The sequence below is a fragment of the Halichoerus grypus genome, chromosome 1 (genome assembly GCF_964656455.1).
Source record: "Halichoerus grypus chromosome 1, mHalGry1.hap1.1, whole genome shotgun sequence".
Lineage (NCBI taxonomy): Eukaryota > Metazoa > Chordata > Mammalia > Carnivora > Phocidae > Halichoerus > Halichoerus grypus.
The window spans coordinates 19,120,190-19,144,758 of record NC_135712.1 but is presented as its reverse complement, the minus strand read 5'-3'; the positions used below and the strand labels follow the sequence as shown (position 1 = coordinate 19,144,758).

Below are 24,569 nucleotides of genomic sequence, written 5' to 3'. Positions count from 1 at the left end.
TGAATATATAAAGAACTCCTGTGAACAGGACCAAAGATCCCCTGTAAAAAAAAAGGTGGGGGGAGCTATAAACTGGTAACTCACAGAAGAGGAAACCTTCTTGGATAAAAAACAAATGAAAAGACACTCATTGTCACTGTATGTTCAGTATTAAACAAACTGATTAAATGATAGGATCAGGCATATCCAACCAACCTGAATGTCAGATAATGACAAGTGTTTGTGAGGGAGAGGGGAAACAACCACCACCGCTGATAGGGAGTAAACTGCTACAACTATGGTAACTAATAACATTTAGTAACGTTGAAGATGCATGTCCCGCTTCTAGGTACATACCCTAGAGATACTGTCAAATGTGTAAACAAAGAAACATACACAAGAACGTTTTCCTTTTGTAATACTAAAAAGTAAAGGGGCACCTGGTGGGCTCAGTGTGTGGAGCATGCGACTCTTTATCTCAGGGTTGTGGGTTTGACCCCATGTTGGGTGCAGAGATTACTTGGAAATAAAATCTTAAAAAAAAACTAAAAAGTCAAGACCATCCTCAATGGCCATCAATAAGAGAAATGAACTAATGGTGGGATTAATCATACAATGGAATAGTACATGTATCAACCAGTTCTGCACGTAAACTAGCTCCTCACATATCAACATGTTAAATGTGAAAACAAAATGCTGAGTAATAAACTTTAAAAGGATATGTATCATGAAGCCAATTATGTTTAGTTTAAAACATAGAGGATACTATACGTTGCAAATCATGAAGGGTAAGGATATGCACGAAAAAGATAGTAGTTCTTGGAAGGAAATGACAAGAGGGAGATGTTCAATGGATAGGTAGCTTTTTGTTTATTTAAAAAGAAGAATCTGAAATATGGGACGCCTGGGTGGCTCAGTCGGTTAAGCCTCTGCCTTCAGCTCAGGTCATGATCCCAGGGTCCTGGGATCGAGTCCCACATCGGGCTCCTTGCTCAGCAAGGAGCCTGCTTCTCCCTCTGCCTGCCTCTGTCTCTCTCTCTCTGATAAATAAATAAAATCTTTAAAAAAAAAATAAAAAAAAATAAAAAGAAGAATCTGAAATAAATAGGGAAAAGGGTAACAATGGTTAAATTTGGGTAGTGACTACATGTCAACATTCTTGGCTGCAAACAACAGGATCTGCTCTAGCCAGTTTAAGCAAAAAACAAATGGCTCACAAATGGGCTCAGGCTTGGAAATCTGGTTACACAACTCTGGAAAATGCCATTACACCAGAGCAGCTGCAAGGGGAAGGACTGCTGGGCATGGCCCACTGCACCACGGCTGCCCGGAAAGCCACGAGTCCCTGCTCCCCGAACAAAATGGATCCCATGGGCCACGCTGTCTTCATGGTGTCACTTCCAAATTTCATACAAGTATGTCTAACTGGTGACCTAGGATGCCTGTCTGAGCCCCCAGCTACAAGGAAATTTTGGAAATTATGTTTTAGTCTTCCCCTTGGTGAGATAAGATCCATAGGGTGGGATGTCACCAGAGTGGATGTTCAAGCAGTACTAGGTACCCAAAAAAGCAGGACAAATGTCCACTCAAACAGGGGTTATGTTTCTATTTTTCTGTATGCTCAAAATAGTTCCTATTTTTTTTTAAAAAATCAAAGTATAAATCCAGCAAGAGGATGGGAGAGGAAAGCAGCAGCAGAAATTTCCAGGAATTTCCAAAAGATGGGACTAACAGGACAGTAGAGGGTGTCACCACTTAGATGTACGTGGAGGGAGTCCATCAGAAGAGAGAGTTGACCTGCCCAGATGGGTCTGGAGAAGCTCAGAGGTGGTAGAAGACAGAAGAAGGAGAGGGGCTAAAAAGAAAGGGATTAAAGGTCTATATGCAAACCAGTTGACCTTGACCCCACATCCCCTATCTCCAAATACAGAACGGCATGAATCCAGGTATTTCCTCCCAGGTAAACTAATGGAAGGATCTCATGAAATAAGTGGGAGCACTGTCTGGGAAGAACAAGAGCAGTCAGTATAGAAATCTGTCACCAAGACTGAACAGCTCTTCATTCTAGCATTGAGAAAATCCCCATCGTAACAGTCAGTGGCATTAAGTTCAATTAAAAAGATAGGATACAAACACAAAAAAAAAAAGAAAGAAAGAGAAAAAAGGAGGGGAGGGGAAATACAGACGACCAATACAGAAGATCCAAAATCCAATAAAAGGTATTGGAGAAACAGAAAAGGAAAAGGAATAAAATATTTAGAAAGAAAAAGAAAAATTTCCTAGAGCTCAAAAGAGATGTCAAAATTGAAAGTACCAAGGAGAATAATTAAAAATCTAGATACAGACATAAAATTTTACCACTCTAAAACACCAAGAACATTAAGATCCTAAAAGTATCCAGAGTGTGTAATGCATGTGGGTGTGCGGCAGGGACAGTGGTATGGAGGAAGGCAGGGTTGCAGAGAACAGTTTATATAAAAAGGAACAAAGTCAGATGGGTTATCAGACTTTTCATTAGCAACATCAGATGCCAGAAGATACTTGAGCTGCTTTCAAAGTCTTGACAGAAAATTATTTTCATTTACAATTCTCTACCTAGCCAAACAGTCGATCAAATAGAAGTTGCAAAACAAAGCTACTTTAGACATGCAAGGGCTCACCTCTTACATGCTTTTTCTCAAGATGTAACTTATATGGACTCCAGCACAATGAGAAAGTTAATAAAGGAACAGGAAGCTATGGTCTCTAGGAAGAAGTAGATCCCACCCAGGGAAGAAATAAAATCTTCAGAAGAAACCTGTGTACTACGCCCAGGAAGAAATTTTTTGGCAAAACAGTTTGAAGACTGATAATCAAGACTTGCCCCAGATACAGGAAAGCAGGAACTCTGACACACTGTTACTGGGACTGCCACTGGCAAAATCTTTTGGAGGTTAAGATCTGGTAGCATCTGTCAATAACTCTACAATCAGAAATCTATTCCTACAAAGTGTATGTGAGGCGGTGCAGAACAGTACGTAAGAGCATGTGATGAAGTAACCTGGGCCCAAATTCCAGCTTTGCTACTGGCCAGTTCTATGGTCTGCTTCCTCATTTACAAAATGGAAACACCTTCTCAACACATTGTGAGGATTAAATAAGGGACTCATGTGAAAGGCTTAGCATCGTGGCCAGTATATAGGAAATACTCAGTTAACTTAGTTAATTCTCAGTTAAATCTATCCATCCACAAAACACTTGCCATTTTGTACAAGGATATTTATTGTGTCATTGTTTAAAATAACAAAAATGGTTGACTTATTTCGCTAGTCAATCAGAGAAAGACATGTATCACATGACCTCACTGATATGAGGAATTCTTAATCTCAGGAAACAAAGTGAGGGTTGCTGGAGTGGTGGGGGGTGGGAGGGATGGGGTGGCTGGGTGATAGACATTAGGGAGGGTATGTGCTATGGTGAGCACTGTGAATTGTGTAAGACTGTTGAATCACAGACCTGTACCTATGAAACAAATAATACATTATATGTTAAAAAAAAAAAAGAAGAAGATAGCAGGAGGGGAAGAATGAAGGAGGGGAAATCGGAGGGGGAGATGAACCATGAGAGACTATGGACTCTGAGAAACAAACTGAGGGTTCTAGAGGGGAGGGGGGTGGGGGGATGGGTTAGCCTGGTGATGGGTATTAAAGAGGGCACGTTCTGCATGGAGCACTGGGTGTTATGCACAAACAATGAATCATGGAACACTACATCAAAAACTAATGATGTAATGTATGGTGATTAACAATAAAAATTTTAAAAATAAAAAATAAAATAACAAAAATGAAAACTAGTATGATCCTTTATGTTTTTAAAAGATTTCATTTATATTTGTACATATATGTTTATACATGTAGGAAAAAGGACCGAACAGAGAAAACATGTCAAAGTGTTATATCTGGGGAGTCAGAGAGAACAGGGTTGTTTCTGCATAAAATTTTTACTGTGAACAGCGTAAGTTGTTTTAACCTTTAGAAAGTAAAAAGTAAAAATAATAATAATAATAAAGAGGAAAAAATAAACATCAGTATAAATCTTAGGGAGAAAAAAGACAGTTAATCTTTTTTTTTTTTTAAAGATTTATTTATTTATTTTAGAGGGAGTACTCAGGGAAGGGGAGGGGCAGAGGCAGAGTGAGAGAAAGAATCCCAAGCAGACTCCACGCTGAGCACAGAGCCCATGTGCTGAGTACTGAGCCTGACATGGGGCTCGATCCCACAACCCCAAGATCATGACCTGAGCCAAAACCAAGAGGGGGACGCCCAGCCGAATGAGCCACCCTGGTGCCCCGACAGTTAATCTTTAGAAGCACACACAAATATTTCATAGAAAACTTTTATTTTAATTTACTATACATATTTAAATTTTAGGAAGTTACTAGGCCGATGCACTTTCCTCTGTAGGTTTAGTTTGATCTTCAGTTACCTGTAAATACATGAATACTTTAATTTTCTAATAATAACCACTTTTAGTTTTACCCTTAGCCCACCATTTTAAATCATTCCACAGTCCTTCTCCTATAATGACCCTTGGTCTTTCTCCTTTATTAGTAATTATTATAGGAAGTTAAGCAGAAAAAGAAGAAAACGTACAAGGCCAGGTTCCCAATATAAATGATCAAGTAAAGTACAACAATTTCATTAAAAATATAATCTGAAGCATACAGCTAGGCTTCTCCAGTTTGTCATTTTATTTTTCAATTACAAAATGAAATCATTCATGTTAGAAAAATACCAGCAATGCTGTAACACAGTATCTTAAATCAACAGATTTTCTTGGGAGGTGTAATTCTATTTTAAATATAGTATATTCCAGGTTCAGCAGAAACAGGTCTCTGTACATCCATATTTCTGTTCTGTGTCACTTAAACACACCAAACAGCTATACTTACTCCTCACCACCCCGACACCCACCACACCTCCAGCATTATCTGTCTCAGTGAAGGTCTCTACCCAGCTGTCCACACCTGCCATTCGGGAATCCAGGGTTCTCTTATGTGCATATTCAATCCACAGTCCTACTAATTCTACCCAAGTGGCTCTCACTGCCACACCTGAACTCGAGGATCTCACCACCTTCTATCCCTTTAACAGGACTGCTGGCTTAAGTCACAGCTTTCTTCCACGCTGCCCCAGAGTAAGCTTTTAAACACAAACAGCTGACCCATAGTTTACTTCCTTTTTCAGATTCCCCAGTGACCCCCAATCACCTCCAGGAGGGGAATGTAAATTCTGTATCATGGAAGACAAGCCCTTCATATGCTATTTCCAACAGACTTTGTTGAACGCATCACCCACCCTACAGAAGACTGTACGTTCAGACCCATCTTATACTCATCACGCTCTCCATTCCTCCACCCCTCTAGTCAAGCAGCTTCCTCTGAGACATCCATCAACCTCTCCCAAGCAAATTATTTGCCGGGCCCACTTTAGTCATCCTCTCAAGCCGGCCTAAGCAGCACCAATCCCTGGAAACCCTCTTTAACCAACCCGCCAGCTTGGTTTGGGCCCTTTGCTGTATGCCAGAACTCCACATGTACACCCAACTGTCTGCCTCCAAGTCTAGTTACCCATTAAAGTAACTTCCCTGAGGCCAGTAGGTTTGTCCGTTTCTGTACCTACAGCTCCTGGCACGTACAGACATCTGAATCCACGAGCCATACATCTAACCTACTCCCTTCAAACAAACAAACTGGACAGAAGCAGGAAACCGAACCAGAATAAATGTTGCAAAAAAGCTACTCACTGATTCGTATTACATACTCTAGGCTACTTCCTCTACTATTTTCCTACATTTATTATATACTCATTTCTTCTCTAGTTTCCTAATCTAAAATGATCATTACGGTGAAGGGGACTAAGAGCACACTAATAAAGACACTGAGAAATGTACAGAATTGATGAATCATTATATTGTACACCTGAAACTAATATAACACTGTGTGTCAGTCATACTTGAATATATAAATTAAAAATAAATAATAAAATGATTGTGACCAAAGAGACAAAATTATTCTATCCATTCAAAAATACTTTCTTTTCATGAGAAAATTACATGTAATCTTTACACAAGAACATTAGACTAAGTGCCTCAAAAATAAATTTTATCTGTAAATTCATTAATAAAGACTAGGTTTGTACATCATCATAAAAAATAATCAATAAATACTTACCAGGTAACCCATATACCAAAGGTTGGGCTCAAAATTTGGCATGACACATACATAATAATCCCTGAATGGGTTAACAGACTGAATGTAAATGTACTAGCAAAAACAACTGGAAAACCATATGAGGAGGTATATAATCAAGTGGAAATTGTAAGAATGGATATTTGTTCAGAGATTACTTTGCAAATGTTTCATGAGGACAGTAAGACTTGGATGAGGTACTGAAGAATGAGTAGGATGTATTCATTCATAGACAGGAGGAGAAACGGACACAGAGTCCAAACAGAAAAACTGCCATGAATAAACAAACTTGAAAATAAGTCTGAGTTAACAATGCTAATATCATATATTTGAAAGTTACTAAGAGAATAGATTTTAAAAGTTCTCACCACACACACACAGAATATGTAACTCTGTGAGGTGATGGATATGCTAACTAACTGTGGTAATTAGTTTGCAATACATACACATATCGAATCATTACAATGTACATCTTAAGCTTACACAACGTTAAGCTTAAGTCCATTATATCTCAGTAAAGCTGGGAAAAAATAAAGTCATATAAGACTGCAAACTAGGGGCACCTGGGTGGCTCAGTCGGTTAAGCGTCTGCCTTCGGCTCAGGTCATGATCCCAGGGTCCTGGGATCGAGCCCCGCATCAGGCTCCCTGCTCAGTGGGGAGTCTGCTTCTCCCTCTCCCTCTGCCTGCCTCTCTGCCTACTTGTGCTCTCTCTCTCTCTCAAATAAATAAATAAAATCTTTAAAAAAAAAAAAAAAGAAGAGAAAAGAAAAAGTTTAATGTACGTTTGCAAACTTGACTAGAGTAGAAAATTAGGATGACTAGGAAGGGTTCATGGCCAGATTAAATGGAACAGCTATCAGATAATGTAAGTAAAGGATGAGCACTTAGCCTATGAAAGAGTAAATAGGGATAAAATAGGTCAAGAAATATAATCATTCCTGGGCGCCTGGGTGGCTCAGTTGGTTAAGCGACTGCCTTCGGCTCAGGTCATGATCCTGGAGTCCCGGGATCGAGTCCCGCATCGGGCTCCCTGCTCAGCAGGGAGTCTGCTTCTCCCTCTGACCCTCCCCCCTCTCATGTGCTCTCTCTCTCTCTCAAAAAATAAATAAATAAAATCTTTAAAAAAAAAAAAAAAAAAAAGAAATATAATCATTCCTACTTCTGAAATCTAAATGCTAATGACACAGAATGAACTACAAAACACAAGTAACTTACTCAAATACTGTTTTTCAGGACATTTGCACATTTAATATGTCAACCAAAAGTCAAGGTATTTTTAAAATATATCTGACAAATCTTAATCTCTCAATGCTCATTTAGTTTACAAAAAAATTACCAAAGACCTAATTAACACCACTGGACCCACTAAGATCTATTACTACTATAAAGCAGTATTCTTCTTCTTCAAGTTCCACAGTATCATTTCCATGATATTAACAAACAAAAACAGGAGAAATGCCAAATTACAACTCTTCTCTTGCCAGGATATTACTGGGCTCACCAACTATAACACTGCTTTAGCTATTGAGACAATTAGTTACTTTTTTCTTTCATTTTCTTTTCTTCCCTTTTTTATTTATTGTTGTGTTGTTGCCTGATTCCAATAAAAATTTCTTCATGGAACAGTACTCATTAGCTGTCAAAAAACACTTACCATTTTCCGAGATCTTCCCAACAGCTTATCCCATATTGTAAAATGTGCCTTGAAAAGAAAAGATTCACTATGAATTAAATAAAGCAATAAAGTTAAAATAAAAGGAAATGAGTCTTATATAGGTTTTAAACAAAACAAATACATAAGAAGTCAGGCAGTACTAATGAGGCTAAGCAGTTACAAAAATAGATTCGAGTAGGGGGAAAGGTACTTTACGGGACAGCTGCTTTGTTTGGCATGTAAGAAAAACTGACATTAAGCACTGAAAATGCCATTCTTCCTCTTCTGTCCTTCCTAATCATTACCATCACAGACAGCATTCCTTCTAATGGGAAGCAAAACTCTGCCCCACTTTCCCATGGGCTGCAGTTCTTTCCTTAAATAGCCATTTTCAACAAACTAGAAGTCATTCTTCAAATCACTAGCAATCACAAGGAGAGGTTCATCAAGAACCGATGGTGACCAATGGTGACATCTTCACGCTGAAATGGCAGTTCTAGAGGATTTAGCAAATTACCTAAAGAACAAGTAAAAACTAATGTAGAAAATAATAAAATCATAGAACCAATTTACTTAATCCTTAAAAATTTTATATAGTTGGGGATTCTCAGAATGCACAGATGAAAACTGTGTAAAATGCATTAAGGACCGCATCAATTTTACTAAGTCATTTAAAGGTGATACTGAGGGATATGGGTGGGCCAGTGACTACATCACACTGAATGACCTGGTAAAATCTATGATAAAAGGTAAAATTACTATATGCACGTGTAAGCCCTTCTGGAGAAAAGAGCAGTGTTGTATGTTTAAAAGGAAAACCACACCTGACTCTAGCAGAATGGACAGCTGGTGCAGACCCTACGGTGTGGTTGGAAGACAGTGGATGATGGAGAAAGTCGTGTGAGACGTCGGAGAGGCAGGCGGGGGCCAGATAATGTGGGGCTTTGTGAGACAAGATACAGGGTTGGGATTTTTATCAGAAGCCCCTGGAATGTTTAGGGCAAAGGGATTATGTGATCTGATTTGTATATGAAAAAGTCCTTTTGCTACTAAGTAGGGAATGTGCTTCAGGGGGGCAGAGTGAAAGCGAGGAAGGGGTGAAGAGTAAGAGGGGCTTGGAAAGGGTGGTGGTAGCAGATGGGATGCTATGCAATGGAGGGACTCAGGGCATGTTTCAGAGTTAAGAGTTTAAATGCCTTGATGATGAATGGGATGGAGTATGGATGAGAGGGAAACAGAATCAAGGATTACCTCACAGCTAAGTAGATGATGGTGTCATTTACTGAAATGCAGAAAGCTAGGAAAGGAAACAGGTACGTGGAGAAAAATCAAACATGTCAAGGACAAATGCTAAAAAGTACAAAATGTTGATGAATGAGATGAAGGATTTAAATAAAAGATATACTATGTTCAAAGACTAGAAGATACAATTTAGTAAAGATGCCAATTCTCCCCAAATTTATATATAGGTTTAATACAATTCCTATCAAAGTCCCAGCAAGACTTGTCAATACAGAAAGATTATCCTAAAATTAAATGAAAAGGCAAAGGACCTAAAATAATTTAAGCAATTTTTTTTTTTTTTAAGATTTTATTTATTTATTTGAGAGAGAGAGCACATGAGAGGGGGGAGGGTCAGAGGGAGAAGCAGACTCCCTGCTGAGCAGGGAGCCCGATGCGGGACTCGATCCAGGGACTCCAGGATCATGACCTGAGCCGAAGGCAGTCGCTTAACCAACTGAGCCACCCAGGCGCCCAGCAATTTTTTAAAATAATAACAACATGGGATGAATTATTCTACCTGATTTCAAGAACTGTTTACTGTTACAGTAATCAAGACTGTGATACCAGCAGGACAGACACACAAATCAATGGAACAGAATAGAGAACCCAGAAATAGAACCATACAGATATGGTTTTTAAAATGATTTTTAATAAGGGTACAAAAGCAACTTAATGGAGGAAGGACAGCCTCTTTAACAAATGATGCTGGAGCAATTTGACATGTATAGGCAAGAAAAATGAACTGCAACCTAAATCTCACACCTTATACAGAATTTAGCACAAAGTGGACCACAGACTTAAATATAAAACTATAAAACTACGAAACTTTTAGCGGGGGAAAAAAGGGAAAAAATCTTTGGGATCTAGGTCCAGGCCAAGAATTATTTGAATTAACACCAAAAACATGATCCATAAACAGAAAAACTGATAAACTGGACTTCATCAAAATTAAAAACTTCTGATCTGCAAAACTTCTGATCTTTCGTTAAGAGGATGAAAAGACAAACTACTGACAGAGAGAAAATATATGTGAACTACATACCTAACAGAAGACTAGTAGCCAGAATACACTAGGAAAAAAACTCTCAAAATTCAACAGTAAAAAAAAACAAATAATCCAATTAGAACATAAGCAAAAAACATAAACAGACTTTTGCCAAAAAAGATATACAAATGGCAAATAAACACATGGAAAGATGTTCAACACAATTAGCCAATAGGAAAATGCAAATTAAAACTACAGTGAGAAATCACTACAAGCCTATCATAATGGCTAAAAATAGTGACAATGTCAAATGCTGGCAATGATCAAAAAACTGATTACTCACACATTGCTGGTGGGAATGGTAAAATGGTACAGTCACTCTGGAAATCGGTTTGATCGTTTCTTAAAAAACTAAGTATGTGCCTACCGTATGACCCAGCAATTGTACTCATGGGCATTTATCCCAGAGAAATGAAAACATATATTCACAAAAGCCTGTACACAAATGTTCATAGCAGCTTTATCCATAATAGCCAAAAAACTACAAACAACCCAAATATCCTTTAACAGGTGAATGGTTAAACAATACACAGTAGGTCCATACCACAGAATACTACACAGCAATAAAAAAGAACCAATTATTGATACACACAACAACTTCGATGAATCCTCAGAGAATTATGCTGAGAGAAAAAAGCCAATCCCCAAAGATTACATAATGTATGATCCCATTCATGACATTCTTGAAATGAAAATTTGTAGGAGCAGAGAACAGACTAGTAGTTGCCAGGGGTAAGGAGGTGGGGGTGGGGCAGAGGAGAGTGGATGTACCTATAAAGGGCCAACAGGTGAGAGCCTTGTAAAGAAATTGTACTGCATCCTCATTATGTCAATGTCCATACTCTGGCTGTGAAATCTACACAGATTTTGAATTATCTGAAAATCCAAAGTTGAATTAAAAAAAAAAGCATTAACGAGGGGTGGGAACAATATGGAAAATAACAGACTCTGGGTCATGAATAGATTAGGAAAATTAGGGAGAAGAGCCTGCCAAACCTAAATTCAAAAGACATTCCAGAAGGGCTTACCAATATGCACTCCAATAATCCTCAATGCACCCTCCTCCCCTATACTAATTTGAAAAATTAAAATTACTATCTCAGTCTGATTCAACTTTTTCAACTAAATCAGTTTACATTCCGGGGAAAATTATTTTTATCATAAACCTGAATTTATAAAATATTAGTGTCACACAACTTAAATGAAAATTAAAATGTATGTCCTTCAAATTGGTATAAATCAAGACCAGAATCACACCCACGCCCAAACTGGACGTCCTGAAACTTTAAGCTTTACTTACTCTTAAGTGTACAGGTAAAGACAGACCCTGGAATCTTCGTACAAGACTCAACGGGGTGGCTTGAAGATTGTGAACCGCTGACACTTCATACTGGAAACAAATACTTGTTCTTGGAATAAGAGGACCCTCACTCACATCAATGAAGTCACCAAATCTGATTTGATTTTAAAAACAAACAAATAAAACCTCAAAATCAAACCATTTACAGTAGTTTGGAAAAAAATCTATTAATTCTCTTTGGGACAATGTCCCTAATCAGTAACATTCCATGTGGCTCTATTCAGTCTCTACTGCTCCTGACACAACAATCTCAAGTGAAGAGGCTAAAACTATGAAAATTAAAGTCAAGTGAACCTTGTTCTTTATTAGCATTGATATAACTTTAGAGAGATTTTTAAGATCACTGAACACATCATGCTATCGAGTGAATCCAATGTCTAAAACTGATCACCTACAACCTTATAAGAACTCATTGTAATAGAGTTAGGAACTCAGTGTATACGACAGATTGTCCAAAGAGCAGCTTTGTAGAAGAAAAAAACTTAACTCTGAATCAAGAAAACATGAGGCTGAGAAAAAAGATACAGGTCATGAAGTCACTTCTGCATATGCATTATGCATTGTCATACCTCCCTCATCCCTGTATCAGAAAGCACATTCCTATTTTACTTACTTATATGTAATGTAAGTAGTAATTAGTCAGTATTCATATTTGTACATACACATGAATTATGTTCAATTCATAGCAATGCATATTTTGCCCACTTTCAAAATTAACTTAAACAATGGTTTTCAACTCTTGAAATGCAGAAATAAAAATAACAAACAATAAAATGAGGAACAGAAAACACAACTGCTCCTGAAGATAATTTAAATCTTCCAGTTACCACCATACCAAAACAATGAACAAAGCAACAGAAAATAAGGTAATAAGAATAACAAATTAGGGTACAAATTCATCTTTTTCAGTCATACACTACATCCGGGTAACAATAAAGCTAAGTCTTCCTATAAATTAGCATGACAGCCAATTTATTTTTACTTACCTGTGTAGCTTAACTATTCTCTCAGGGTTCTGAGATGCCTTCTCTTCTATGAAATCCGTTTTGTACCTAAAAAGCAGCAAAGAAAAAAAAATTTTACTTCTAAATACACAAAAAGGAGTTTAAGGACCCCTCCCTTTCTCTTCCTCTTTAGCCATAGTTTTTTAAAGAGGGGTTTACACCTGGAGCCTCCCCTTCACGCCTCACGTCCTTCAGTCTGGCCACAGCCTCACAACTCCACCACACTGCTCTCCCCAAAGCCCTAGGTACCTCCCTGGTTGAACGTAACGGACACCTTCCTGTCCTTATTTCCACTGCTCACCCCCGCCTCTCCGAGTGGTCTCTTCCACCGGCTTCCTGGACACTCCCTACTGCTTGTTACTTTAACTCTCTGGCCACTCTTCCCCTTCTCCACCCTCCGGGGGACCTGTCCTACAGCCTCTTTTCACCAAACACCCTCCCTGGGCTAGCTCCTTGACATGCACAGCTTTAATTCCCACTTCTGCGTTCCTCTTCCACAGTTCAGCTTCTAATCCACATCCCTCTTCTGAGCCCTGAACTAAGACCGTCCTGAACATCTACTAGACTGTTCCACAAGTATCTTACACTCTGCAACTCTCAAACACAACAAAAACTTACTCCTTCTTTTCCCACCAAATGTATTCTTATTCCTGAGTTTCCTAGCTTAGTAAATGACACCGCCAACCACCCACATGTCTGAGTGAGAAACTTCATAGATTTCCTTGATTCCTGCTTCTGCCACACCCCCTCCATCCAATTCATTGCCAAGTCATGTCAATTCTACTGCCTAAATGTTTCTCAAATCTACCCAATCCTGTCACTACAGCTAATAGCACAGACAGAACTGCACAGCCCAGGTTCAAATCATAACTTTACCACTCACTACTAAGAGCCCTGTCTCTTTACCCCAAAGCTAAACAAATATTAGGTGGGTGTATGGCAAGGTTGGGAAGCATTAGTTCACAGGACAACATCTACTTACTGCCACACCCCTTCTGCCAAAGCTCCCCATACATTTTTTTTTTAAAGATTTTATTTATTTATTTGACAGAGAGACACAGCGAGAGAGGGAACACAAGCAGGGGGAGAGATAGAGGGAGAAGCAGGCTCCCCGCTGAGCAGGGAGCCCGATGCGGGGCTCGATCCCAGGACCCTGGGATCATGACCTGAGCTGAAGGCAGACACTTAACGACTGAGCCACCCAGGCGCCCCAACCCCCCATACATTATTAAGGGAGCCAGTTCCCTTAAATAGTTGTCCCTCTTGACCTACCTCTAAGAGACGTACCTGTCCCCTGGGAGTCAAAGCCACTTAAGGCTCCCCCTGCAGCAGAAAGGCCCAATCACTGATCTACCTTCAACCATCCAAAATTCTCTGTCCCTTCAAACTTGCCCCCAAACCACCCCTACACCTCCTTCCATACATTCAATTAACTTTCCTACAAGCCCTCCTAGACCTGGAAAGTGGGGTGGAGGGAATGGGAAATCTCATGGAATGAACATCTAGAGTACACTGTGGTAGCTACGGAGCACTTAAATGTAATTAGCCCTAACTGAAATGTGCCTTAAGAGTAAACTACACCAGATTCTGAAGACTTAGCAGGAAAAACTATACAGTAACATCAATTTTGTAATATTGGTTACATGCTGAAATAACATTTTAGATACACTGTTTAAATAAAATGTATTATTAAAATTAACTTCACCTTTTCTTTTGACTTTTTTAATGTAGCTACTAGAAAATCTAGTTATATACATGGCTTACATTGTACCTCTTGGATAGCACAACCCTAGAATTGTAGCACAGGAAGTGTGTTGATATGTTCCAATAATACAAGTAATTTTCTTACAGAACTATCTGCAGTCCAGTTCAGTTAAACTAGTACATTCCTACTGCTTTCTAAGTACACTGGTTCCAGGATATGTGAAATATTATAAACTATCCCCATGAGAACTTACATTTCAATTTATAAATACCTGAAGAAATTCCAATCCATAACCTTGAACAATTTGCAGGGACTTACTCTGTCTTCAGAATCTAGTATCTATGTTATTTTTTTGCAATGCAGACTTCCCTACTTAGTTCTAATTTCAATTAGATTAATATTAAAATATAGCTTATTTTGTTACAATTAGTAGAAGTGAGAAAGGGAACTGAGGACCCAGGGAGGATTTAAAATGTTGGCAAAGAAAATCCACCAGATGGATACTTCTGGTGCAGAAGACTAAGCCCTGGCTGTGCGAATGTTTTATTTTGGCGGTTAGCTCCCTCCAGAGCACTGGTATTCTCCATCTCACTCCTGTCATTTCGAGAGTAGGAGGGTGAGAAGGAAAGGCTGCCCAATGAACAAAATAATACAGTTCCGTGTATGCTATCACCTGATGATGGGAGGAAAAAGGGGAAACACACCTCGGGGTTGCTGTGAACTAAAGGACTTCTCTGGCCAAAGAAACGGAGAAGTAAGACAAACTGAGAGAATTATCGAAGGTGAGGGGAAGTTTTTTTCTCTGTGAAATAAATTATGAGATGAACCAAAGTAAATAGGCTAGTACAGAAAAAGAGATCTTAGATACATCAGATATAAAGATTCTTAAGAGCTGAATTTTCTTCATTACATATAACTTTGGGAGGTTGAATCTCACTTCCAAGGAAGCCAACACTTACTTGTTGTGCTGAAATATTTCTAATGCCACTTTTGCTTCCACTTCCAGAGTTTCAAATGGAAGATCTTTATAAATTAAAGTGTGAGCATCTTTCGTGAGGGAACGTAGGTTCTCCTTCAAAATAAAAGTATTAACTTTTTGTAACAATTGACTTAAAAGCATTTCTCCATAAGGCAGATAAAATTATATGCTAAATATTATAAATCCAACTAAGAGCATTTCTCCATAAGGCAGATAAAATTGTATGCTAAATATTATAAATCCAACTAAAAGCATTTCTCCATAAGGCAGATAAAATTGTATGCTAAATATTATAAATCCAACTAAAAGAAAAAGCAAAAGCAAATCTGTTAGGAAAGAAAGTTATTAATTTATAACAATTAAATATTTAGACCTTAAAAGGTAGGGTTAGCAATTTATCTCAACTCTACAAACTATGAAACTTGTAATTTACTTGTAATTAAGATATTAGCCTATAATTATTAAAGATAATCCTAAAAGAAATCTTAATAAACATTTTATCCAAATTATATAACCTTATAGTTTATTAAAACATGATGCAATTAAAAATGCTAATAAAGGGGTGCCTGGGTGGCTCAGTCGTTATGCGTCTGCCTTCGGCTCAGGTCGTGATCCCAGGGTCCTGGGATCGAGCCCCACGTAGAGCTCCCTGCTCCGCGGGAGGCCTGCTTCTCCCTCTCCCACTCCCCCTGCTTGTGTTCTCTCTCTCTATGTCTCTCTCTGTCAACTAAATAAATAAAATCTTAAAAAAAAAAAAAATGCTAATAAAAAGAAAGATACAAAAAGGTGCTTACATTGTGAGTGAAACTAAGCTTTTTTAAATGAACAGGGAAAAAAATTATTGCTTATGTCATTCAGAACGTTTTACCAGGAAACGTAATGTCATCATTGGCCCTGCCCAAAATATAGCATACATCTAATATTAAAAATTCCTGTTTAATGAAAAGTCATTTTTATGCAATTAAAACGATTGATTAGTACATATTAACAATATTTATGAGACTTCTAATAAAAACTGTAATTGAGTTTTCATATTATAAATCATTACTAATACAGAAAAGACCAAGCACTGTTATGCAAGTAATTTTTGTAATAAAATTCTTTCCATAAGCTTCCTATTAGATTTTTTTTGCATGAAATGACTCTTCTCCATTCTTAAAGGGACCATTTATTATATAACAAATCCACATTCATGATTTTATACAACTGTTACTTGAATGTAACTCTCCACCACTTTTTCTAAATGGTCCACCCAACCCCACAGTGCCCACAATTAGCTAGTACATTTCTTTTTCACTTAAAGTTTTGTATTTAGGGCGCCTGGGTGGCTCAGTCGTTAAGCGTCTGCCTTCAGCTCAGGTCATGATCCCGGGGTCCTGGGATCGAGCCTCACATTGGGCTTCCTGCTCAGCGGGGAGCCTGCTTCTCCCTCTCCTACTCCCCCAGCTTGTGTTCCCTCTCTCCTGTCTCTCTCTCTGTCAAATAAATAAATAAAATCTTAAAAAAAAAAAATAAAGTTTTGTATTTAAAAAAAGGAAAAGGAGGCAGCAAGTTTCATAGATAATGAGAACTGAATCTTGATCTTATTAGTTTTTACTTAACTCCCCCAACAAAGCGAGAATCCTTTCTTAAATCTGAGGGCATATCTGAAAAAGAACTTATACTGACACGAGTTCAGAGATCACTAAGAAAGAGTTCCAATACCTTCCCTGCATCCCTCTCCCCTCTCTCCCTTTCTCTCTTTGTTCCTTCCTCTTTCCCTCCTCTCTCCTGGTATTAAGCAATTTGAGCAGGATTATACAAGAAATAACTTCCAAAACCAGAATTTAAACCTGGATCTGTACTGACTCCAAAATTTTGCAATAAGGAACTACAGTATTTCACTAAATTGAAAATGTACCAATAAGGAAAAAACACTACCAATTACAACATGCTATCTACTGTAAGACACATTTTTTTTCAGAGATATTAAAATGTGAAAAAAAAATGTACACAGTAGCATTGATAAAATGGTATGGTACATCACCTTTCCTTTTCTGATCTCCAGACTTCCAATCTGTAGGACATACAGTTTTGCTTAAGAATCAGGCATTTGCCTCTTCTCCCCAGTGATAACTGAATTTCTAGGCTTGACATTTGAAAGTCATCAGCACACCCTCCTGACAGGGCATCGGATCTAGAACTTCCTTGTTAGCCAGGTGTTACCCAATTGCCAGACCAACAAGAAGAACACTTACTATGCAATCAGATCATTCACCAAGAGTCTAGTTTGTTGCTATTTGAGTTAGCTTTGTCAAAGTCTGATTCTTAATTCACTCTATCCTCTACCCTCTATCCCTCCTCTCAAGGTAAGCTTTGTATATAGGGAGATCTCACAGTATGCAACAGGCTAAAATGGTTTAGGGCAGTGGTTTTCAAATTGTGCTCAGAGGATCCAAGAAAGTAAGGCTCCAGGCTTCGCACCACCACATCAACCAAGATGATTAAGCTTCTATATTTTATATTCTGGGCATCTTGAAAACCACTATCTTAAGAAATAGAATGAACAGTACCAGGAAGAAAGTACTTCAAGCAGAACACAAAGCTTCCATACAACTGACCACATTGTGAATACCCCCATTATCTGCCTCTATCTTGAATTCACTGAAAAAGCAACAACACAGGTAGGTACGTAGGTAGGTAAGTAGGGTCTTTTAAATTAAATATTCTCAACATGCAGTATCACTCAACAATACAGGAATCATTCTAACAATGAAAGGCACAGATTCTAAAATTAATATTCCAAACACTATACTTACTTTTGTTGGCATCCACTCATCAAGTCGCTTATCCAGAACTACATCATAGCAGAAGGCTCCACAGATTACTGTAAATCCAACCAAAATGAAAGGCAAAGTCAAATCTGTTATGGTAGAGGGACTTATCGGCAACAATGGAATATTTAGACCATAAAATGAAGGGCCAGCAATCTCTCTCAACTCTACAAATTATAAAACTGTAACCATTATCCCAGCTTTTGACAGAGTTCTACCAACTTTCCCCCACCCAAAAAACTAACTCACCTTTTGTTAACCCAAAATCACTAGTATGTTTTTAAACATTCATGTTTTCTTCCAGAATATTATCACTATAGAGATTTCATATAGTTACTAGACATAAAAATTCCAAAAGCATGAGATATTTAATATGTAGATGAATGACTAAATGGACATAAAATGTTGAATTTCTTTTTTAATGTCTTCTAAACTTCTTCATTTTTGTTGTTTTGCTCTTCTTAGAATCATTCATTGAGCTTTTTAAATATTTTTGGTATATATACTTCTATATTTTTTTAAAAATTACAAATGTGATCTTACTGTACATACTGATGCAAAATCCTAGTTTTACCAAAATTACAAAGAGTGTGTGTGAACTCTTCCATCTCCCCAAAATGGTTCCTCTCCAGAGTCATAGACATTTCTGGTGAAATGGTGCCACCTAAACATAGCTTTCTCCAGAATTCTATTTATACTCTCATTTCCTCCTCCTTCACACATTCGATTTAGAAATACATGCTTAAAGTGGTGGGAAACAAACACCGAGACAATGTAATTACATGAAATTCACATTCAAGAGAAACATTCTCCTCGAATTCCATTATGTAATTACTGACCTCCAATAATTCAGTAAAATGGATTTTGTTACCCATTATAAAAGGAACATATATATGACAGTAATTTATATTACATAAAATTAGACATAAGCTCAAAAAAAAAAAGCAGCTCTATAAAATACCAAAAACAGGTACCAAACTACTCAAGGATTACAAAAATATGTGTGTGTGTGTGTGTGTGTGTGTGTGTGTGTGTGTGTGTGTGTACATTACCAGGAACTTCGGGAGCTCTGACCAAACTGACCACATATTCATCTTTGAATGCCCTCTCTATCACACAGCCCATCATCATGGCACAAGAACGCCAGTAAGCCTAGAAAAATAAAATACACACAAACATAATACACAGTAAGATTCACTAACGTTTCTTCAGTATTAAAATTTAGATTGACTTTTGACTTAGGAACTATTTGTCCATCCTCAGCATGTAGCAATAGTGAACATCAGGCCATGACATTACCTCTCCCAAGCAAAAAGCACAAAAGAATGAAGCACCAACTTGTGCTGTCAGCAGTATTTCTGTGCAAGATATCACACACTATAATGTTTGTCAAACAATAGACAGTTTTACTATCTGGTAGCAACTTTATCTTTAACCCAAGATAAACGTAACTTGTTAACAAACTTGTGCTAAAATTAAAAAAAAAAAAAATGTATTACTATAAACCTGTTTATACCACATATAACAGAGAGGGAAAAACTCAACTTTTAAGAATTTATGACTCCTACCCTCTACCTAAGATCACATAGCAATCACTCAAGTTATTCATATTTACAGCAAAGCAACCTCACTATTAACTGGGCTTTCATTTTACCAGCACATTTGACCCATGGGCATGCCTAATATGGGTATCCATGCAATGACCTGATCAGAGTCATGAAGAGAGAAACACAAGTCCAGCAGCAGACCTGCCCATCTTATGTCCCATACTGGCACCAGTGTAACTGGGCACTTGACCTTCATAAGCTCTTCTCCACATCTGGAGACTAAAAAAGTGGGCTCACTTGGTTGTGTGCAGCAGAAACTGCACCAGGATGTATTCTACAGAACCACATAAACATACACTAAAAATAAGTACAGACCCAGGCCTTGAAGGCAAGTAGCAAAATGCACCTCCTCATCTATCCTACTTAAATGTTTTTAATGTCTGTTGAACTCCAGAGGCGGAATGCCTAGATTAAAATCCAGGCTCCACTATTTCCTAAACTGGTAAGCTTGGTCAAGTTGCTGAACCTCTTTGCTTCCGTTTATTTATCTGGAAAATGGGAATTATAGTATCCATTTTTATGGGATTTTTATGAAGAGTAAATGAGTTAATACCTATAAATCAACTAAGATAGTGCCTGATACATAATTAATCCTTGATGTGAGCTATTATTATCGTATCTATCATTTTCTTAAGTGTTTCATTTCCACATGTATTTATTGAATACCTATTGCATGTAAGTCAAGGACTAGGTCTAACAACGGACATCCTGTCTTAACAGAGCCAAGAATCTAATGCATTCAACGGTTCATATAGCAAGGCAATATTAAAATGTAATATAAAATATAAAATGTTGTATCTAGAGACATTAGCCAAGTGCTATGAGGCCCTAAAGAAAGGAGGGATTCATTCTGACAAGAAGAAACTGACAAGATCCCACAGAGCAGGTAGCACTTTAACTGAACTATAAAAGAGAAACAGGATTTTAACAGGGAGGAAAGAAAACACCCAGAGTTGAAGGAGAACATCAGTAAAAGCCAGGAGGCTAACACAGCCTAAGCCATGAGTGACCAAGTCCTCTAGTGTGGCCAGAGCAAAGAGGAAGTGGAAAGCTGCCGTGAAAGTGAAGCTTGAAAGCCAAGCTGGTGTCAGATCACACAGGGCCTGGAAAGGCACGGGAATAACTTTCAGGTCATTCCTGAAAGTTACCAGGTAGGGAAAAAAGTGACACAATTCTTGGTCATGTCACTTAATAAAACTCCTAGTATTAAGACTTTAGTATTAAAAATGGGGGCAGAAGGCAGAGTTAAAAAGTTACTGAAATAATCCAATGATGATCAAAGGCTGAATTCAAGCAGTAGAGGGAATGAAATATAGAGAGTAATCAATAAATGTTAGTAGAACAAAGACATGAATATAAAAGATAAGTCATATAGTTTTCTCAAACCAAAATACAAGTTCAAGGATTTTTTTGAACTGTGAAAATGCTTAATCTAACAAACAAAACATTGATTATCTAGTACATTACAACATTTGACCTTGGCCATATTTGCACATTTCAGGCTCCGTAGCAAACGGATTTTAATAAATAAAAAAAAAAAAGAAGAAGAAAAACTAGGGGGGAAAAAAAACATAGAGGCAGAAATACCTTATTCACTTCTCCTGGATCACGATCTTTGAAAGTAAGAAACTCAATTTCACAGGATTTGGTCAAAGGTTTATACATGTCCCAAGGCTGTCCGTCCACAAGAGCCAGAATGGACTTCCTGCAGTACCACTCACTTAAATCTAGGAATTTAAAATAGATCGAAGGTCTAAATCTAACAAAACCCAAAGTGAAAAGTTACATGTTTAAGTGCTACATTAAGAAATAAAACAACAGAAAAGCAAGATTCTGCAATGACTTCCTTCAGGAGAAAAAAGTCTTACATCTTACATCTATAACTAATAAAAAAAATAATACCCAACACATCCAATGTATTCTTAACAAAATTGCCCAAACCATTTATAAAAATCATTAAGGCTAAGTCTAATTTCAAATTAATCTGTCAATTATTAAGTAGTAAAACAATTTTCCAAGAGCTACACTTAAATATTAAGAGAGCAGCATCATGGATATATTTGGATATGTGCACACACAACTTAAAAGAGAAAATATATAAATATACATCCATAGTAAATCTGGTCCTAATGAGTTTGGGGTCTTGCTCCCAAACCACCTCTTACTTCCCCCTAACATGGCCTGTTCAAGTTAAATACCGAAAACAGTTTTTTGTTTTTTGTTTTTTAAGATTTTATTTATTTATTTGACAGAGAGAGACACAGCGAGAGAGGGAACACAAGCAGGGGGAGTGGGAGAGGGAGAAGCAGGCTTCCTGCAGAGCAGGGAGCTGGACGTGGGGCTCGATCCCAGGACCCCAGGATCATGACCTGAGCCGAAGGCAGACGCTTAACCGACTGAGCCACCCAGGCGTCCCAATACCGGAAACAGTTTTTAATTATCAGTATGAATTCACATATAAGCCAATCAGCTCTGGTCTGTTCTTTGACCAGAATGCAAGTGCAACTCCAACCCTGATGAGATGTTTTCCAAGTACACAGCTACTCACAGAAGTGGTCAAAGCACAGGCACAGGGTCTGAGTACAGGGTCTCAGGCACAGGGTCTGAGTAAGTCCCATACAGAGGGGAGCAGGTCCGTTTTTGCTCAGTCACTCGTGTATCCAGAACCTAGTACCACACCTGCAGCCCAGTACGTACTCAAAAGTGCACTGAACGATCAGAGGTGTGAATGACAAGTGTCAGCACAGGAGTCGTGCTGAGGGTGCTCACAGGCTTCATCTCTACATGCGAAACGTATAAAACTCCTTAAGGACCTGTGCTTTGTCTTAACTTCCTCTGTAATCCTAATGCCCAACACACAGCAAAGAAATGTTCACAAAACAAGTGAACAATGATCATAAGCACTACTTCAAGTGCCCAAGGAAAGGAAGATCCAGAGTAATACACTAGCTTAAGCTTTTAACTAAAATTGTTAATTACTTAAATGGAATCATTACTGAGTTTTCCAAAAGTTTAAACGATGCAGCCAGTCACATATATGAGTGAGCATGCTGGTGTATAGATCTATTTTGGAAGCTTTCTAAATTTCAATATTACCAGTTCTATCAAAGCTACTTAAAAGCATTCTGATCAAAAATAATCTATAAAGAGGCCCTGTTTCCTTCATTCACACAGCGAATCACACAGAGGGCACAGTTACCTCCTTTAAAATATGAACACAACGCATACTTGGACCCTCATCCCATTCACCCCATGCACATTTCCACTTACACATTTACTACACACACGTGAGTATGAACAAAAACCAAACACACAAGGAGGCAAGTGGTAAGCAGGTAAGATTGAAGGTAGGCCATAAAGAGCTAGACAGGAAAAGGCGGCCAAAAAAGCTGGTCATCCGAAGCCAGGGCAGTCCCTCTACCCAAAATTCCTCTGCTGAGAACCATCACCCCAGAGTGCTGCCTACAAGGGCCAGAGCACCAGGACCACCTCCGCCTCCTTGCGCCTGAACAGTTACAGCACCCCACGCCCAGCCCGATTCAAGCAAGTCCCGCGACAACCTGTGCATGACAGGACCAGTGTTTCAAGACCCACACGACCCTCAAGAGCTAAAGACAGTGAACAGACAGTAAGAAGCTCTATAAAGGAGAACTTCTCTAAGTTCAGGGAGCAATGACCAAATCTTGCCTCCTCTGAGCCAGTCCTTGCGCACAGCTCACGTGCAACAGTCAAAACTGGATCCTGATTTGCTACTTACGCAGAGCACAATTATAGGGAGTTGAAATGTTTTTATTCATCACAAAGACTGTGCCAGGGTCGGTTTTCCCAACGTGTTTAACTTCGATCTTCTCAGTGCGAGGAGTTACTGATAACTGCCTGTTCTTCTCTTTATTAAAGAGCTCATTCTGCATCTCTATCAGTTCTGTCTGTGACAGCCGAGAAGCTGGCGACGTTGCTATCAATCCTGGGTGGAAGTGACAAGAAATATCAACGGTGGAAGAATGCACACCACAGCCCGCACCAGCCTCCTACGAGGAAAGAACGGGAGGCAACACAACTGTAAAACGCCGCTGGCCGAAATGCGCTCGGCGATCCACTTAAACCGCTTTCTAAGATTAATAATTAAAACGCCAACGGAAGAAAACCGCAGCCGGCCCAGATCCACACCTTTCAACTTTGCTCTTTCCCCATCAGATCTGTACTGCCCACCGATTTTCTGTCGTATTCCAGTCTGTGCTTTACAACAAGAGGCAAAAAGTAGCCAGAAGTAGAGTCAAAGTCAGACCAGTCATTGGGAAGGTGAGCGAAGCTGTCGCTTTGTAAGATCTCGAGGACAAGAAAGCTCCAGGGGACTGGAGCTCCCTCGCCAAAACGGTAAATACCTAAAGCGAGAAATACCGAGCTTATTTTCCAAACCCTAAATCAGAGAGGATTTGACAAAGCCAGTACGAGTACTCCAACGGGAAAATAGGACATGTTTGCACCGGGACGCGGGCTCCTCCCCAGAGGGGCCCTGAGCTCCCCCCGCGGCCCCGTGCCCCCTGCACCCCCAGGTTTGGACCCTCAGGCCGGGAGGGGCGGCCGCCACAGCCGGGACCGAAAGACCCTCCTCTGCCCTCAAGCCCGTGGGACCTCCCAGGACCCGCCTCAGGTCCCATCTGAGCAGATAATCCTTCAAGCCTCGCTTTCCGTCCCCACCGCCGCTGAAACTCACTCCAGCCAGCCGGGCCACCTGGGGCGGCCTGCCAGAGGCGCAGCCCCCACATCCCCAGGGCCATTGCCTCCTTCGCCGCCGTAGGAACCGCCTCGCGCAGGTCCTCTCCTGCCCTCCTCCCCGGAAACTCTGAGCACGCACCCTGCGTTCCGTAGAACAGTTTTGTTCCGGTCCCGACGCTCGGGCCGCGCGCC

At 39.1% G+C, this 24,569-nt stretch overlaps 1 protein-coding gene across 1 annotated transcript; it reads right to left on the bottom strand.

Annotated features, from left to right (window-relative positions):
- Positions 1-4,339: 4,339 nt before the first annotated feature.
- MRPL39 (mitochondrial ribosomal protein L39) lies at positions 4,340-24,517 on the bottom strand. The gene is made up of 10 exons (XM_036095417.2): positions 24,376-24,517; positions 23,419-23,625; positions 21,249-21,388; positions 19,107-19,206; positions 18,040-18,107; positions 15,222-15,334; positions 12,540-12,605; positions 11,494-11,647; positions 7,865-7,912; positions 4,340-4,443 (listed from the first exon to the last, which is right to left on the bottom strand). Exons 1-10 carry the CDS (start codon positions 24,437-24,439, stop codon positions 4,396-4,398), a joined length of 1,008 nt encoding a protein of 335 aa, XP_035951310.2. The 5' UTR covers positions 24,440-24,517; the 3' UTR covers positions 4,340-4,395.
- Positions 24,518-24,569: the final 52 nt, after the last annotated feature.

Coding starts and splice junctions, on each gene's coding strand:
- MRPL39 (XM_036095417.2), bottom strand. CDS start 24,439: ATGGCCCTGGGGATGTGGGGGCTGCGCCTCTGGCAGGCCGCCCCAGGT. Junction 23,626..24,375: donor AGGTGGCCCGGCTGGCTGGA/GTGAGTTTCAGC, acceptor ACTTCCACCCAG/GATTGATAGCAACGTCGCCA. Junction 4,444..7,864: donor TGGGAAGATCTCGGAAAATG/GTAAGTGTTTTT, acceptor ATGTATTTACAG/GTAACTGAAGATCAAACTAA.